General features: G+C 41.2%; 1 protein-coding gene across 4 annotated transcripts in view; it reads right to left on the bottom strand.

Moving 5' to 3' along the window:
* Positions 1-17,236, bottom strand: part of LANCL1 (LanC like glutathione S-transferase 1) — a 50,971-nt gene that overhangs the window by 11,176 nt on the left and 22,559 nt on the right. For all 4 annotated transcript variants that reach the window (XM_061148839.1, XM_061148842.1, XM_061148840.1 and 1 more), the window contains exons 5-7: positions 7,307-7,442; positions 6,632-6,778; positions 3,341-3,523 (exon numbers count right to left, since the gene is read on the bottom strand). In XM_061148839.1, coding sequence (XP_061004822.1) covers positions 3,341-3,523; positions 6,632-6,778; positions 7,307-7,442 — 466 coding nt within the window. The remainder of the gene's footprint in view (positions 1-3,340; positions 3,524-6,631; positions 6,779-7,306; positions 7,443-17,236) is intronic.

Raw genomic sequence — 17,236 nt, 5'->3', positions numbered from 1 at the left:
AAGACCTTCTAGAACTAACACCAAAAAAAGATGTCCTCTTCGTTTTGGGGTTTGGAATGCAAAAGTTGGAAGTCAAGAGCTATCTGCAGTAACGCAAATTTTGGCTGTGGAATACAAAGAAGCAGGTCAAAGGCTAACAGAGTTTTGCTAAGGGAATGCACTGGCCACACCAAACACCCTCTTCCAACAACACAAGAGAAGACTCTACACATGGACATCACCAGATGGTCAACACTGAAATCAGATGATTCTATTCTTTGCAGCCAAAGATGGAAAAGCTCTATACAGTCAGCAAAAACAAGACTGGAAGCTGACTGTGGCTCAGATCATGAACTCCTATTTGCCAAATTCAGACTGAAACTGAAGAAAGTAGGGAAAACCACTAGACCATTCAGGTATGATCTAAATCAAATCCCTTACGATTATACAGTGAAAGTGACAAACAGATTCAAGGAATTAGAACTGATAGACAGAGTGCCTGAAGAACTATGGATAGAGGTTCGTGACATTGTACAGGAGGCAGGGATCAAGACCATCCCCAAGAAAAAGAAATGCAAAAAGGCAAAATGGCTGTCTGAGGAGGCCTTACAAATAGCTGAGAAAAGAGAGAAGCTAAGGCAAAGGAGAAAAGGAAAGATATACCTATTTGAATGCAGAGTTCCAAAGAATAGCAAAGAGAGATAAGAAAGCCTTCCTCAGTGATCAATGCAAAGAAATAAAGGAAAACAATAGAATGGAAAAGACTAGAGATTTCTTCAAGAAAATTAGAGATACCAAGGAAACATTTCATGCAAAGCTGAACACAATAAAGGACAGAAATGGTATGGACCTAACAGAAGCAGAAGATATTAAGAAGAGGTGGCAAGAATACACAGAAGAACTATACAAAAAAGATCTTCATGACCCAGAAACAATGATGGTGCGATCACTCACCTAGAGTCAGACATCCTGGAATGCGAAGTCAAGTGGGCCTTAGGAAGCATCACTATGAACAAAGCTAGTGGAGGTAATGGAATTCCAGTTGAGCTATTTCAAATCCTGAAAGATGACACTGTGAAAGTGCTGCACTCAATATGCCAGCAAATTTGGAAAACTCAGAGTGGCCACAGCACTGGAAAAGGTCAGTTTTCATTCCAATCCCAAAGAAAGGCAATGCCAAAGAATGCTCAAAACTACCACACGATTGCACTCATCTCACATGCTAGCAAAGTGATGCTCAAAATTCTCCAAGCCAGGCTTCAGCAATACGTAAACCATGAACTTCCAGATGTTCAACCTGGTTTTAGAAAAGGCAGAGGAACCAGAGATCAAATTGCCAACATCCGCTGGATCATCGAAAAAGCAAGAGAGTTCCAGAAAAACATCTATTTCTGCTTTATTGACTATGTCAAATCCTTTGACAGTGTGGATCCCAATAAACTGTGGAAAATTTTGAAAGAGACGGGAATACCAGACCACCTGACCTGCCTCTTGAGAAACCTATATGCAGGTCAGGAAGCAATAGTTAGAACTGGACATGGAGCAACCATGGAGCAACAAGCAACAGACTGGTTCCAAATAGGAAAAGGAGTATGTCAAGGCTGTATATTGTCACCCTGCTTATTTAACTTATATGCAGAGTACATCATGAGAAACGCTGGGCTGGAGGAAGCACAAGCTGGAATCAAGATTGCTGGGAGGAATATCAATAACCTCATATATGCAGATGACACAACCCTTATGGCAGAAAGTGAAGAAGAACTGAAGAGCCTCTTGATGAAAGTGAAAGAGGAGAATGAAAAAGTTGGCTTAAAGCTCAATATTCAGAAAACTAAGATCATGGCAGCTGATCTCATCACTTCATGGCAAACAGACAGGGAAGCAATGGAAACACTGAGAGGCTTTATTTTTCTGGGCTCCAAAATCACTGCGGATGGTGATTGTAGCCATGAAATTAAAAGACACTTGCCTCTTGGAAGAAAAGCTATGACCAACCTAGACAGCATATTAGAAAGCAGAGACATTGCTTTACCAACAAAGGTCCGTCTAGTCAAAGCTACGATTTTTCCAGTAGTCATATATGGATGTGACAGTTGGACTATAAAGAAAGCTGAGTGCTGAAGAATTGATGCTTTTGAACTGTGGTATTGGAGAAGACTCTTGAGAGTCCCTTGGACTGCAAGGAGATCCAACCAGTCCATCCTAAGGGAATCAATCCTGAATATTCATTGGAAGGACTGACGCTGAAGCAGAAACTCCAATACTTTGGCCATCTGATGCCAAGAACCGACTCACTGGAAAAGAGCCTAATGCTGGGAAAGATTGAAGGCAGGAGGAAAAGGGGACGACAGAGGATGAGATGGTTGGATGGCAGCACTGACATGATGCACATGAGTTTGAGTAGGCTCCAGGAGCTGGTGATGGACAAGGAAGGCTGGCGTGCTGCAATCCATGGGTTTGCAAAGAGTCGGACACGACTGAGCGACTGAACTGAACTGATGATGTATTAATACAGCCATCACTCTTATCTATTTCCCAAACAGAAACTCTGTACCCATGAAGTAATCATCCTCACCCTCCTAGCCCTTGGTAACGTTTACGCTACTCTCTCACTATGAATATGCCTATTTTATATATCTCACATTAACCATCACAGCATGTAAGTGGAGCCATACTGGGTCTGCCCTTTTGTTTCTGGCGTGTTTCACTTGGCATCATGTTTTCAAGGCTCATGCATGTTGTAGTATGGATCAGAAGTTAATTCTTTTTTAGGGATAAATCATATTCTGTTGCATGTAGACACCATATTTTGTCCATCCATTTATCTGCTGATGGACACTTGGATTGTTTCCACTTTTTGGCTACTGTGAACAATGCTGCTAGGAAACACTGGTGTACATACATCTGTTTGAAACCTCATTTTCACTTCTTTGGGGTATATACCAAGGAGTGGAATTGCTGGAGCATATGTTTGATCCTGTGTTTAATTTTTTGATGAACTGCCAAACTGCTTTCTATAGTAGTTGTGCCATTTTATATTGCCACCAGCAATGTCCAGGGAGAATCCTTTCTATTTTTAATTGAGCTCCTGGGATATTTATCTTGTCTTTGCCACTAATATTATAGATCTTGGCTACTCTACCCGTCAGTGAAGTGGTTCCTCGTTCTGTGAAATAATGTGTGCTATGGTATAAATGGATACTGTGAGAATGAATTATAATTCACATAGCCAAGTGAGTTTAGGTCCAACAAATGGTTTGCCTATGTATCCTTGAAGCATTATACAGAAAACTAGATAAGGTGATAGAATTTTATATTCTGTTTGCTAACTTGTTTCTAAAAACGAGAAAATTCACATCACCTTATAGGCCTGGATGAGCATGTAGATTACCCCGGGGGCACCATGGCACCAGTGGACCAGCAGATCACGGCTGTCGTCCACACAAGGAGGGTAGTTGCCTGAAGGGAATTTCAGTCGGCAGACATAGTCCACACTGGGCTTGACCAAATTATGTAGCTTCGCATGGCTCACTTGAAGGCTGGGCTAAAAACAAGAATGGGAATTATTAGTTTTGCTGAAACAAACAGTCCTTCTTAACACTCAAAGTGAAACTGTTAGTCACTCAGTCCTGTCAGACACTTGCTCAGGGATGGGTTTAAAAAGAGAGGAAAAGATGACCAAAATGAATTGGAAGTCATTAAATGGTTTCGGATTCCAGCCAATTTTTTCACCTACTGACACAAACCAAAATTAGGCTATCAGTTTACATCTGGAACCTTATATACATATTATTTTCAATATTTATTTTTATCTAGATACATATAAAAATTTCCAAAGCCAGTGCTTAAGAATGTGAGCTAAGAGAAGCTTCCTAAGGTCTTAGTACCTTAAGCACACTTTAAGGACCACAAAGAGATGCATTAGACAAATCAAGTACAACTTTCATCCAAAGCAGTAGAGCTGGTAGTTTAGTCGCTAGATTGTGTTTGACTCTTTGAGACCCCGTGGACTGTAGCCCATCAGGCCCCTCTGTCCATGCGATTTCCCAGGCAAGAATTCTGGAGTGGGTTGTCATTTCCTCCTCCAGGGGATCTTCCCGACCCAGGTATCAAACCTGAGTCTCCTGCATTATGGGCGAATTCTTCACTGACTGAGCCACCAGTGAAGCCCATTTAGAGTTCTGGTGGGTGATATTTCCAACAGAAGAAGATGCTAACAAGTTGGGAGACCTAGGATCTAAATCCCCAATTGGTGTGACTCTAGATTAAGTCTTTCTGCAAAAGATGGAACTGATACTTATGAAGGCTTATTTAGATACAATAATGAACAGAATTACAGGATTTGGTGCCATATGGCGTATGAGCCTCTACTTTTGATATAATTTTTAGTTTTGGTCCTGGTCCTAATTCAGTGTACTGCGTACTTCTTTTAAACAACGAATTCAGTGCTGTCTTTGCCAGGCAGGGGCTGGGCATTTGGGGTGGGAGGGAGGCAGTGTTGTGAAGTCAGGCAGGAGGCAGTGCTGGCAGGGAACGAGATGATTCCGACCGTAAGGCTTTCATGGACACTGAACATGCACGAATTTCTGTAGGCACACTCAGATTCCACTTGATGCACAGAATATTGTTCAAACACAGTTTAAAATGCGAGAGCTGAATGACTGGATTCTCCTCAAACTTTCAGAAGTTCTCAAAATGGCCTAAAAACTACATTTTATGTTGATACTTATGCACCTATCAGAATGGACTTTGAGGATTAAAAATTAAATCATTTCAAATAGATAATAATGTGCAAATGGAAAATGCAATACTTGGGTTTCCAGATTTCTTATTATAACCAAACACACAGAAGCAGAGGGTAAGACACCTCCTGATGATCTGCTTCAAAGAAAGGTCATGGGGCCATCCAGTCACTGACACATATGACTAACTCACCTTGGCATGTCAAGGTTGTTCTTCTTTCCTGAAAACTTTCAAGAATCTGTATTTACTTCTGGAAATAGAGAGTCAGTGAGGGAAGTGTGCCAGAAAAATAAAATAATTTAAGCTTAAAGTGTCAAAACCCCTAATTATAAAACTCTGACTTGAGAAGTGCAGACTAAACACCACCGTTGGTCTCTAACTGCCAGTAACACTCCAAGTATGGTTATGCATTCAAAAGCAATAATAAGGTTTTATTTTTCAGCTCTGCCTTTCTTGTTTAGTTACAGGGAAATGACACGTGTGAGGTTGATTTGGCATTATTACAGCTGCTCAACCAGCTATGGGCATTTATATCCAAGCTCTCTTGTTGAACATATTAATGAAACATTTTCTGTTATGCTACACTGTAGTTTGGGAAATTGAGGTGGGGCACCTTTACCATCATTAAAAATCAGTATTCTTTTGCCATGAATTCTTATTCTTAAGCACAAGTGCCGATTTCTCCTTCAGCAGAGTTAGACAAGCCCCTGGAAATGATGCTCTCATGAGGAGCCCTCTTCTGATCTCCCCTTCCAGGTTATGCTTGCTATAATACTCTATTTGCCCTCGGTCTATCTGGCTTTGGCTGATGTCCCCAAGAGTATTAGCACCAAAGAACTGTTGAACATGGCATATGCTGTGCTTAGCTGCTCAGTCATGTCCAACTCTTTGCAACCCCTTGGACGAGAGCCTGCCAGGCCCCTCTGTCCATGGGATTCTCCAGGCAGGAATACTGGAATGGGCTGCCATGCCCTCCTCCAGGGAATCTTCCCAAACCAGGGATCCAACCCAGGTCTCCCATATTGTAGGCAGATTCTTTACCATCTAAGCCACCGGGGAAGCCCAAGAATACTGGAGTGGGTAGCCTATCCCTTCTCCAGGGCATCTTCCCAGCCCAGGAATCAAACTGGGGTCTCCCACATTGCAGGCAGATTCTTAACCAGTTGAGCTACCAGGGAAACCCCGGAACATGGCATATTCAGCTATTTTTTCAGGTAAATTACACAAAATCCATTGAAAAGGCTCCTTAGTTTTGCTCTCTAACTGCGCTTTAGGCAGCAGATCCTTCCTTGTTTTCTAGTGATTTTGTTCTTACTCCTGGAATTTCTTTCAGTGGGCTGTGCCTTATAATGAGGAGCAGTACTAATTCAAGGCATCTGCTCAAACAGCAGAGCAGAGCAGAGGGCACTTCATAGAGAAGAAATAGGTCAAAACACTTACCCTGCACAAGTGGCATGAGGTGGGCAAGTGTGATCACCTACAAATCAAACAGCATCTCAAAGCGCAGGGCCTGTTACGTTAACACACTTCAAATACACTTTGGCAAGCACTGTTGGTGTTTAGTCATTGCACTGTGTCTGACTCTTTGCAACCCCATGGACCGCAGCCCGCCAGGCTCCTTTGTCCATGGGATCTCCCAGGCAAGCTACAGTGGTTGTGATTTCCTTCTCCAGGGGATCCTCCTGACCCAGGGATCAGACCTGTATCTCCTGCACTGGCAGGCAGGTTCTTTACCACTGAGGCACCCGGGAAGCCCTTGGCAGGCACTACTCTTGTTTATCTAGGCCAGGTGATTACCAGGAGAGTGAGGCAGCCGTTGACCATGAAAAACTGAGCCAGAGCACTTGTCTTCTCACCCTAGACAGTACAGTAGGAACCACATTCTAGTTCCATCATCACCACCTCTTACCTGCATCAGGTAGTAATAAATTCCTGCCAGGCCATGAGCAGCCCCCACATAATATTCTTGGTACCATTCATACATCAGTGGAGTCTTTCCTGTGAACCTTCTCTTTCTAGCTAGGTCTTCTCCAGAAGTTAAGACTGTTTCACAAATCTACAGAGAGAAACGCAACCAGAATAAGGAAAGCATTAGAATGGAGACAAGGGATTTTTGCTAACAGGTACTGGGGAACACGGCAAGTTAGACATCATCTTGTGGCCATGAATGGGCACAGTTTGACTCTGTACTCAGAGAAGCACATGGGATTATTCTGTCTCAAAGAGGGAGAGTCTGGAAGATTTTGAACTCTTTTTTACTATAGCTCATAAGAAAGCAAAACTCCCTCAGGTACAGAAGGAACACTTGCACCTCAGAGGTCAGCTCTGGCCCTTATCTTCCTCTGAATGGCCCCTGAAGTCTCAGATGGAGCAGCTGGACTCCTGACTGACTCTCCCCCTTCAGTTTCCCACAGCACCCCACATGAGGCTGGTGGTGCTGGGGTCATGCCTGACCTTCAGAGGTCAAGGTACATCTTCCTGGCCAGCTACCTGGGATGTGCTGACGAGGAAAACAAAACCAACAGTTTCGGCAGACAGGAAGTGGGATCCTAAAAAGACGCCAGAAAGCATAAAAACGTGGTACCTGCTGAATATGGCTCTGAGGAATCTTTTCCTCTCCAAAGTTCTTATTCACAAACAGAAGAGCACTAATGTAGCCCATTCTTCCATAGAGCATTTCACTTGGAGCACGGGAATCAATCTTGTTTAAGTGAATCAGCCTGGGAATAAAAATACATGTCTAAGATAATGTGAAAGTGATTGGGTCGAGATAGTAACTTAAAGATGGTACAATTAAAACATACACACATAAATATATATAGACAGTTATACATATACACATATGTGGGATTATTTATATTAAATACATCAAATAATATTTAAGTATATTTACATATAACTTATATTAGTATACTCTAAATATTAAGTAGGCTGGGCCAGACCATAAATGAGTAGTCAGGGGTCAGTGATTAACCATCAACTATGTTTCTTTTCCTCAGTTCACAAGGGAACAGACAAACAAGAAATTCAAAGAATGCAGGGACACAGGATTATGGCTGGGACCACCTACAGTTTCCCGAGCCCCTCATGGCAGCACACCTGGAGGCCAGCAGTTGGCGTCCAAGAAGCCAAGAACTACTGGCTATTGTAACATTCAGTCTGAGGAAGTGTTTCCATAACATGAAATGCCTACGGCAGCCCAGTTATCGCCTTTCCTGGTTTACCTCTGAAGCGTGTCATCTGGCCTGGCCTGAAGTGTTTGCTCAGCAGCCTGACCTACCACCGTCAGTTACACATACAGACAGCACAAAGGGATCAGTCAGGCCCCCTGCTTCCTCGGTCTCCCGGCATCTAGTCCTTCCTTTGAAACAGCCCTGGTTACCAATTTCTTGCGTATTCTGAGAATTATTTTATGCACAGGTAAGAATACATAAACTTATTTATAAACATGTTTCCCCAAATGTTTTGTGACTCAGCTACTTAACAATTCATCTTGACAATCATTCCTGATCAGCACACACAGAGTAATCTCTGTCTTTATCACAGGTGCATAGTATTCCACCGAATGATTATAATTTACTAGTTCCCTATTGATAGACTCAGTTCAGCTGCCACCCCCCGCCCCCCAACCCCAGAGAAGTTATTTTTGGTTCTGGTCCCAGGTGAGATGGAGTAAGAATAAGCCATCCTGCCTCTCACAGCACATGTAGGACCAGAACCTACAGAGAACGTGTGAAGCTATTTGAAAACCCTGAAAGGTAAACAGTAGCCAGCAGAATGGGGATGACCAGAATTTGAAGTACTACTGCCAAACCAGTGGTGAGTTTACCACATTTTCCCCTCTGGTATTTCCCTGGCCTGAACTCAGGGCTGCCTGAAGCCTGGAAGTGGGCATCAGTGGGCTGGAAGAGTCCTGGAAGAAGCCCTTCAGTTCTGTCTCAGAAAAGAAGAGGAAAGGGAACTCTTAAGAGAGTGGTGAAACACTTCATTTTTCTGTTCACTTCCCAGGCCACCAGGAATCGCATGCTGGCAGAAATGAAGGCACCGGGAGCCCACAGGGGCCAGAACTCTAAGAGAGGGACCTGCCCACGCATACTGGAGATGCTGTAGCCCCAGGAGTGTTGAGGGGGCGGGAGGCCCTTCGCCTCACTTCTCATTCCAGCCCCCCCATCACTTGACCCCCCAGATGCAGGCCCAATCGTGGGACGTGTGTGGCTGAGTAGGGTGACCGAAGCCTCAGTTCTTTCCGGAGAATCAAAACAGGAAGCCCCAGAGAACCAGAAAGTACGTGGAGTTCACAGAGGGATATGAGCTCAGAGAAGCAACTATACTTGTAGTCTGAACTCTGAGAATGAACTTTTTTTTTCTTTTTCTCTTTTGGTGGGGGGCAGGAAATATGATAGCTAGGAAAAATGTCATTGCTATTTTACATTTTTCATCACATGAAATTTTGAAAGCACATTTCAATGATCCCTAAATTATCCTACAAATTCAATGTGAGACCATTTTAATTATTAAAATGATTTAGGCTTTGATGAAGCTTGACAAAATGATTTTAGTATACTAAAAAAGCATGAGGGAGAGAGTCAGGGGACTTCTGGAAAAGAGGAATAATGAGAGGACATTAGTCTTACCAAAAAAAAAAAAAAAATGATCTTGTCATCAGGTAGCTTATGATACTAAACATGCTATTTAATTTCTATACTTTAAATTTCTCAACTATAAGATGAATGATGCCTTCCAATTTAAACATTTATTTTTAAAGTAGTGAAGTATAAATTATGCCTACATATGTATATTATCTAACTTTAGTCTACATACTAAAAATGTTTAATAAGCATTTGAAGTAACAAAAAAATCATACCCCTGGAGTGACTGGTTATATCTGAAGTATTCTATAAAGAAAGCTGAGTGCCAAAAAATTTGATGCATTTGAACTGTGGTGTGGGAGAAGACTTGAGAGTCCCTTGGACTGCAAGGAGATCAAACCAGTCCATCCTAAAGGAGATCAACCCTGAATATTCATTGGAAGGACTGATGCTGAAGCTCCAATATTTTGGCCACCTGATGCAAAGAGCTGACTCATTGGAAAAGACCCTGATGCTGGGAAAGACTGAAGGCAGGAGGAGAAGGGGATGACAGAGGATGAGATGGTTGGATGGCATCACTGACTCGATGGACACGAGTTTGAATGAGCTCTGGGAGTTGGTGATGGACAGGGAAGTCTGGAGTGCTGCAGTCCATGGGCTCACAAAGAGTCAGACATGAGTGAGTGAGTGAACTGAACTGAAGTATTTTAGTAAGGAATCAACATTCAGAGATACCTGGCACTTCAAATAACTTTATCAAAATTTACACTAGAGGATTTGATAACATGAGGAGTAAAGAATGTTAGGAAATATTGGTGGAGTGAGTGGTGAAGATGGGTGGGATGTTTGGGAAATGGTACAGGCTCTAGCCACCGTTTGATGAGTAAGATCCAAGAAGAATCAGGGAGGATGTGGCTTTATCTGAGCCACAAGAACAGGGCAGAGGACTGACTGTGTGCGTGTGTCTTCTTCCTAATAAATGCAGAGTCTGCTTAACTGCTTGTGCCTTCATTTACTCTGGTAAAATGAAGGTTACAGCTGAGCGGGTGCACAGCCCCCTACCTCTAATTTCTGGAGGCTCCCAACATCAACAAACAACAAAAACAAACAGGAAAACAAGAACCTAACAACTGCTACCACCATCAGTAGATAGAGAGGCCTAGCTCTGAAGGGAAGGTACTTGTGAAAAAGAAAACAACCCTCCTCTCCCGAACCCTCCCCAAGCACTTCCACAAGCCTGTGGTGGGAGGGGAACTCTCAGGATTAAAAACGAAGAAGACACACTTTAATAAGCAGAATGAACTGATTTTTTGTTGTTGTTTACAGCAGCTTTACTCATAATTACCAAAACTCAGAATCAACCAAGTTGTCCGTCAGTAGGTGATGTGGATAAGCGAACTGTGGCACATCCAGAGGAATGCAATGATTTTGGTGAGTAAAAAGGGCTGAAACAATAACTGAGAAAAAGTTAGGAAAGCATCCTTAAGGGAACCTACTCCCCGACAGGAAAGAGAGATTTCAAAGAGCTTGGCCAGTTGCAGTTATTGACAAAGTTAAATGTTTCCATATTTATACCTGAACAAATGGAGTCATCTCAATCAAATTGGTTAAACATGCAAATGCTGGCTTATGCATTTCTTTTCTATTACAAACACAGGCATTAAACTCTCAGTGGAATAGTGGTTATTAGTAGTATGGACACAGTGGTCAGAGGTAGATTTCAATTTTCTCGTAATACCTTGCTTGATTTTTTCCCCCTCCAATGCCAAGAGGGTTATCTGTTATCTGGTCTATAACCACAGGGTGGTTTTTTCCTACTTTAATACCCTCCCTCATCCCCACAAATCTCTAATAATTTAAAAAAATTTAAAAACATTTATTAAGAAAAATTCTATTTTTTTCCCTCACACCAGAACTGGAAGCACAGTAATGTTGAGAACTTAATAAAATCTGTTAACTAGATACAAACTCAACTGTTGTAGTAAACAGAATAAACATGCCAGAGTTTTCATAAGAATTTATTACAAAGTATTAATATAAATGCATCAAACTGTATAGAATTTAGAGATAGAAAAGCACTTTTCATTTTTGTAAAGGGTATTATTGAAAGAACTATTCAAAGAATGAAATGATTAGCAGTTTTTTAAATAAACTCTGCTCTATGGAAGTTACTAAAAACAATTACTACATGTTGCATTAACTCCAACGAGTTCTCATCTAAATAAAATGTGTTTGAACCAGTGAATTAGAAAATACCATTCTTTTATTTGCCGTTGTCATGACCTGCATCACCACTGGTGTGTGCTGCATCTCTCAGTCGTGTCTGACTCTGTGACCCCATGGACTGTAGCCCACCAGGCTCCTCTGTCCATGGGGATTCTCCAGGCAAGAATACTGGAGTGGCTTGCCATGCCCTTCTCCAGGGGACCTTCGAAACCCAGGGATCCAACCCAGGTCTCCCACTTTGCCAGCAGATTCTTTACTATTTGAGCCACTAGGAAAGGCCAGTGGCTTCCACAAGGAACCAGTAGGTGGCGATATATAATTAGCATACCAATTATTTTGCAACCAAACATTTGGTTGTTCAAGGTAGATGGTAAGTACTTATTTTCAAATACTTGAAAATAAAGTATTGGTCAGTGCATCTCATTATAATGAGTACTTAAGAAGGAAGTACCTTATTTTTTTATGGATTTGAATTCAATTCATTAAAACTCATTAGTTGCATGTATCTAAGTTCATAAAGCACTATTTACAATTGCCAAGACATGGAAGCCACTTCAAAGTCCGGGCATAGATGAATGGATAAAGAAGATGTAGGACATATATACAATGGACTATTACTCAGCCATGAAAAGAATGAAATAATGCCATCTGCAGCAACATGGACGGACCTAGAGATTACCACACTAAATGAAGTAAGCTGGGCAGAGAAAGACAAATATCATATGATAGCCCTTATATGTGCAATCTAAAAAAATGACATAAATGAATTTATTTACAAAACAGGAAGAGTCTCACAAACACAGTTAACAAACATATGGTTACCAAAGGGGAAAGGGTCAGGGGAGGAATTAATTAGGAGTATGGGGTTAAAATATAAACATTACTATAGATAAAATAGGCAATCAATAAGGATATGCTATGAGCACAGGGAACTCATATATATATATATATTAATATATAATTGTTTAATCACTAAATCATGTCTGACTCTTTTGTAACCCCAGGCTGTAGCCCACCAGGTTCCTCTGTCCATGGGATTTCCCAGGTAAGAATACTGGAGTGAGTTGCCATTTCCTTCTCAAGGGGATCTTTCTGATCCAGAGACTAAACCTGTGTCTCCTGCTTAGCAGGATTCTTTACCACTGAGCCACCTGGGAAGCCCATATGTGTATAAAATCAAGTATACTTCAATAAGCGTTTTCCTAGTGGCCCAGACGATAAGAATCTGCCTGCAAATGCTGGAGACCCAGGACTGATGAGTCAGGAAGATCCTCTGGAGAAGGGAGTGGCTACCCACTCCAATATCCTCGCCTGGAAAATTCCATGGACAGAGGAGACTGGTGGGCCTGCAGTCCATGGGGTCGCAAAGAGTCGGACATGATTGAGTGACTAACACATGCTATACTTCAATAGAAATTAAAAACAAAGTCAGAAAGAGAAAGACTAAAACAATTACTAAAACTAGGACTTTTAACGTCATGCTTTTAGATGCTATATTATTAAGACAAAATGAAGAAATGACAGCATTTATCAATCATGATGCTTATTTTATGTGTTTTCAGAAACTCGCAAACCCAGAAGCACATCATTGCAGCTCCACTTATTTGTTTTGCTATGTGGATATTAATAGCAACCGATCTTTAGAAGAGACAAGTCATTGACATGTCACTGAAGCAAGAATAAAGACATAAAAACAGGATAATTCTGTTCCACTCCTAGCAGTATTTCCCCAGGGTGTTACCAGAAAGAGTTTTTGCCTTTTATCCTCAAAAGGTTTGTAACTTTTAAAAAAGAAGTCCTTTTCTTATTCATCGCTACAAAAGAGAAAGGGTACACATTTTCTGAACAGAAAGCAAAAGTTCTTCATCACTCTAAGCACTAGCCTGAAAGCATGTTGTGTGTGAGGGTAAGTCACTTAACTGGGCACAAAACGGGCAATGCTCTTTATTCATGTGTAGCACCAACTATCTCTGTGAAGAAGGAAGGGAGAAAACAGTATAAATCAAGCTGTGGGAAGAACTAGCACTATTTGCTATCTTTCTCTCCACTTGTCTCAGCCAACTGCTGGATAGTTTTGAACAAGAACACACACATGTACACACATTCCTTTTGGGGAGTCACAGACCCCGCCAAGAAAAGTATAAATGTTCTCTCCACACTGAATATAATTTAGGAGTTTTCTATATACCTCTGGAAGCCCTAAGTTTCTCAAGATTCCAAAGCTAAGAAGCCCTACCTTTATTAAATAACTGATGTCATCAAGTAATTTTGGATTTCCTGAAGTTAAATTGAAAAGACTTTGAAATTTTTCACTTAAAAGGGAGGAGATGTGAAAGTAATTTATAAATAATTCTGTTTCTTTTTGGTCTGCCATGAACTTCAGGAATCTAAAAAACCAAACCTGAGGCCAAAAAGAGGTATTTTTCTATCATACACCTGCATTCTATATTTTTAACCTTAAGTCTATAAATAAAATATTGCTGAAATGCTGTAAAACAAAAAATGATATAAATAACACTTTTAATACCAAGGTATCAAGAAAAAACAAATTTTATTCTAAGTGTTTTATAATAAGCCAATATTAATAAATGGTATTATTCCCTAAAGAGTGTTTCTTAGAACAACAGACCCTAAAAAGTCCTGAGGTTGCCTAAGAGACAAGTGTGGCAAATTCTGCTCCCTAGAGTCAGCTGAGTTTCCCCTGGGTTTAAAAGTTACTGAAGACTCTGAGAAGCCAGTAAAAGAATGCTGTAACTTTAATTAGTATTTCCGCACTGCATCTGAATATACAAATCTTGTTTTCATTTAATACCTAATAACATTCGTCATTTATGAAACTATTACTATTTGGCTTTACATATTTTGAGAGAGGCTGACATTATATGGAGAATATCAGTTCAGCTGCTCAGTCGTATCCGACTCCTTGCAACCCCATGGACTGCAGCACACAAGGCCCCCGTGTCCATCACCAACTCCCAGAGTCTACTCAAACTCATGTCCATTGAGTCGGTGATGCCATCCAACCATCTCATCCTCTGCCGTACCCTTCTCCTCCCGCCTTCAATCTTTCCCAGCATCAGGGTCTTCTCAAATGAGTCAGTTCTTCGCATCAGGTGGCCAAAGTATTGAAGTTTCAGCTTCAGCATTACTCCTTCCAATGAGTATTTAGGACTGATTTCCTTTAGGATGGACTGGTTGGATCTCCTTGCAGTCCAAGGGACTCTCAAGAGTCTTCTCCAACACCACAGTTCAAAAGCATCAATTCTTTGGCGTTCAGCTTTCTTTACAGTCCAAATCTCACATTCAACATGACTAGTGGAAAAACCATAGCTTTGACTAGACAGACCTTTGTTGGCAAAGCAATGTCTCTGCTTTTTAATATGCTATCTAGGTTGGTCATAACTTTTCTTCCAAGGAGCAAGCGTCTTTTAATTTCATGGCTGCAGTCACTGTCTACAGTGATTTTGGATCCCCCCCAAAATAAAGTCTGTCACTGTTTCCATTGTTTCCCCATCTATTTGCCATGAAGTAATGGGACCAGATGCCATGATGGTAGTTTTCTGAATGTCGAGTTTTAAGCCAACTTTTTCACTCTCCTCTTTCACTTTCATCAAAAGGCTCTTTAGTTCTTCTTCGCTTTCTGCCATAAGGGTGGTGTCATCTGCATATCTGAGGTTATTGATATTTCTCCTGGCAACCTAAGTCCAGCTTGTGCTTCATCCAGCCCAGTGTTTCTCATGATGTACTCTGCATGTAAGTTAAATAAGCAGGGTGTCAAATATACAGCCTTGACGTATTCTTTCCCAATCTGGAACCAATCTATTGTTCCATGTCCAGTTCTAACTGTTGCTTCCTGACTTCCATACAGATTTCTCAGGAGGCAGGTCGGGTGGTCTGGTATTCCCATCTTTCAGAATTTTCCAGTTTGTTGTGATCCACACAGTCAAAGGCTTTGGCATAGTCAATAAAGCAGAAGTAGATGTTTTTCTGCAACTCTCTCGCTTTTTCAATGATCCAAGGGACAATGACAAATTAGATCTTTGGTTCCTCTGCCTTTTCTAAATCCAGCTTGAACATCTGAAAGTTCACGGTTCATGCATTGCTGAAGCCGGGGCTGGAGAATTTTGAGCATTACTTTGCTAGTGTGTGAGATGAGTACAATTGTCCAGTAGTTTAAGTGTTCTTTGGCATTGCCTTTCTTTGGGATTGTAATGAAAACTTACCTTTTCCAGTCCTGTGGCCACTGCTGAGTTTTCAAGGCTACTACAATTTATTTTTATGAAACTTAAGAGTGATTCATTGAATGAGACTTTCTTGCGAACCTCTAAAGCAGAGGGATCCTCAGCAAATAAAACCAGAAATACTAATGCTATTCTAACAGTAATTTATAGGAATGAAGAGTGAGAATCAAAAACCATGGTCAGTTCAGAGATGATCACTTACTAAAATCATGGATCCACTTGAAAAACAGGCTAAACCTTTACCAGAGAAGATATTAAAATGGTGCACTGGGATAACCCTGAGGGATGGGATGGGGAGGGACGTGGCAGGGAGCTTCAGGATGGGGGACACATGTACTCCCATGGCTGATTCATGTCAGTGTTTGGCAAAAACCACTACAATACTGTAAAGTAATTAACCTCCAATTAAAAAAAAATGGCAAATAAGTATATGAAATGATGCCCCTCAACATATGTCATCACAGAAATGCAAATTAAGACAATGAGATACCAGTACACATCTATTAACATGGCCAAAATTTGGAACACTGACAACACCAAATGCAGACAAAGATGGGAGCAATAAGAACTCTTATTCATTGCTGGTGGGAATGCAAAATGGTACAGCCACTCTGGAAGACAGTTTAAGTTTTTTCCAAAATGAAACATAGTCTTATCACACAATTCAGCAATTATGATCCTCGGTATTTTACTGAAAAGAGCTGGAAACATATGTCCACACAAAAACCTGAATATGAATGTTTTTCACAGCTTTGTTTATAGTTGGTAAAACTTGAAAGAAACCAAAGTGTTCTTCAATAGGTGAATGAATACATAAGCTATGGTACCTTTAGACAGTGGAATATTATTCGGTGCTACAAATAAGAGCTATCAAGCCATGAACAGACATGGAGAAATCTAAATGCATACTACCAATGAAAGGAGCCAATCTGAAAACGCTATATACTATACGATTCCAACTCTATGACATTCTGGAAAAGGCAAAACGATGGAGATGGTAAAAAGAACAATAGGAAGAAGGGAGGAGAGATTAATAAGCACAGCACAGAGGATTTCAAGAGCAGTGAAACTACTCTGTATGATACTGTAACGATGTATACCTGTCATCATACGCTTATCCAATCCCATAAAATGTACAAAGCCAAGAGTGAACTACAGACTTTGGGTGATATGATGTGTCAACACAGGTTCATCAACTGTAGCTAGCGTACTCTGTGGGGGATGTTGATAATGGTGGGGGTGGGGGAGCGGTGGTGCTATGCATGTACAGACCAGGGGATGTATGGGAAGTTTTTGTACCTTCCTCTCAGTTTTGTTGGGAACTGAAAACTGCTCTGAAAAGTCAGGTCCGTTAAATAACAAAACAAAAACCTCTGCTGGAATTGCAACTCTCTGTGTGTAAGAATATTTAGGGGGAGCCTTGGGATTCCCTGGTAGCTCAGCTGGTAAAGAATCCGC

Source organism: Dama dama, chromosome 8 (genome assembly GCF_033118175.1).
Source record: "Dama dama isolate Ldn47 chromosome 8, ASM3311817v1, whole genome shotgun sequence".
NCBI classification, from domain to species: domain Eukaryota; kingdom Metazoa; phylum Chordata; class Mammalia; order Artiodactyla; family Cervidae; genus Dama; species Dama dama.
Note: the sequence above shows the minus strand (reverse complement) of the source record. Positions and strands in the feature narration are given on the sequence as shown.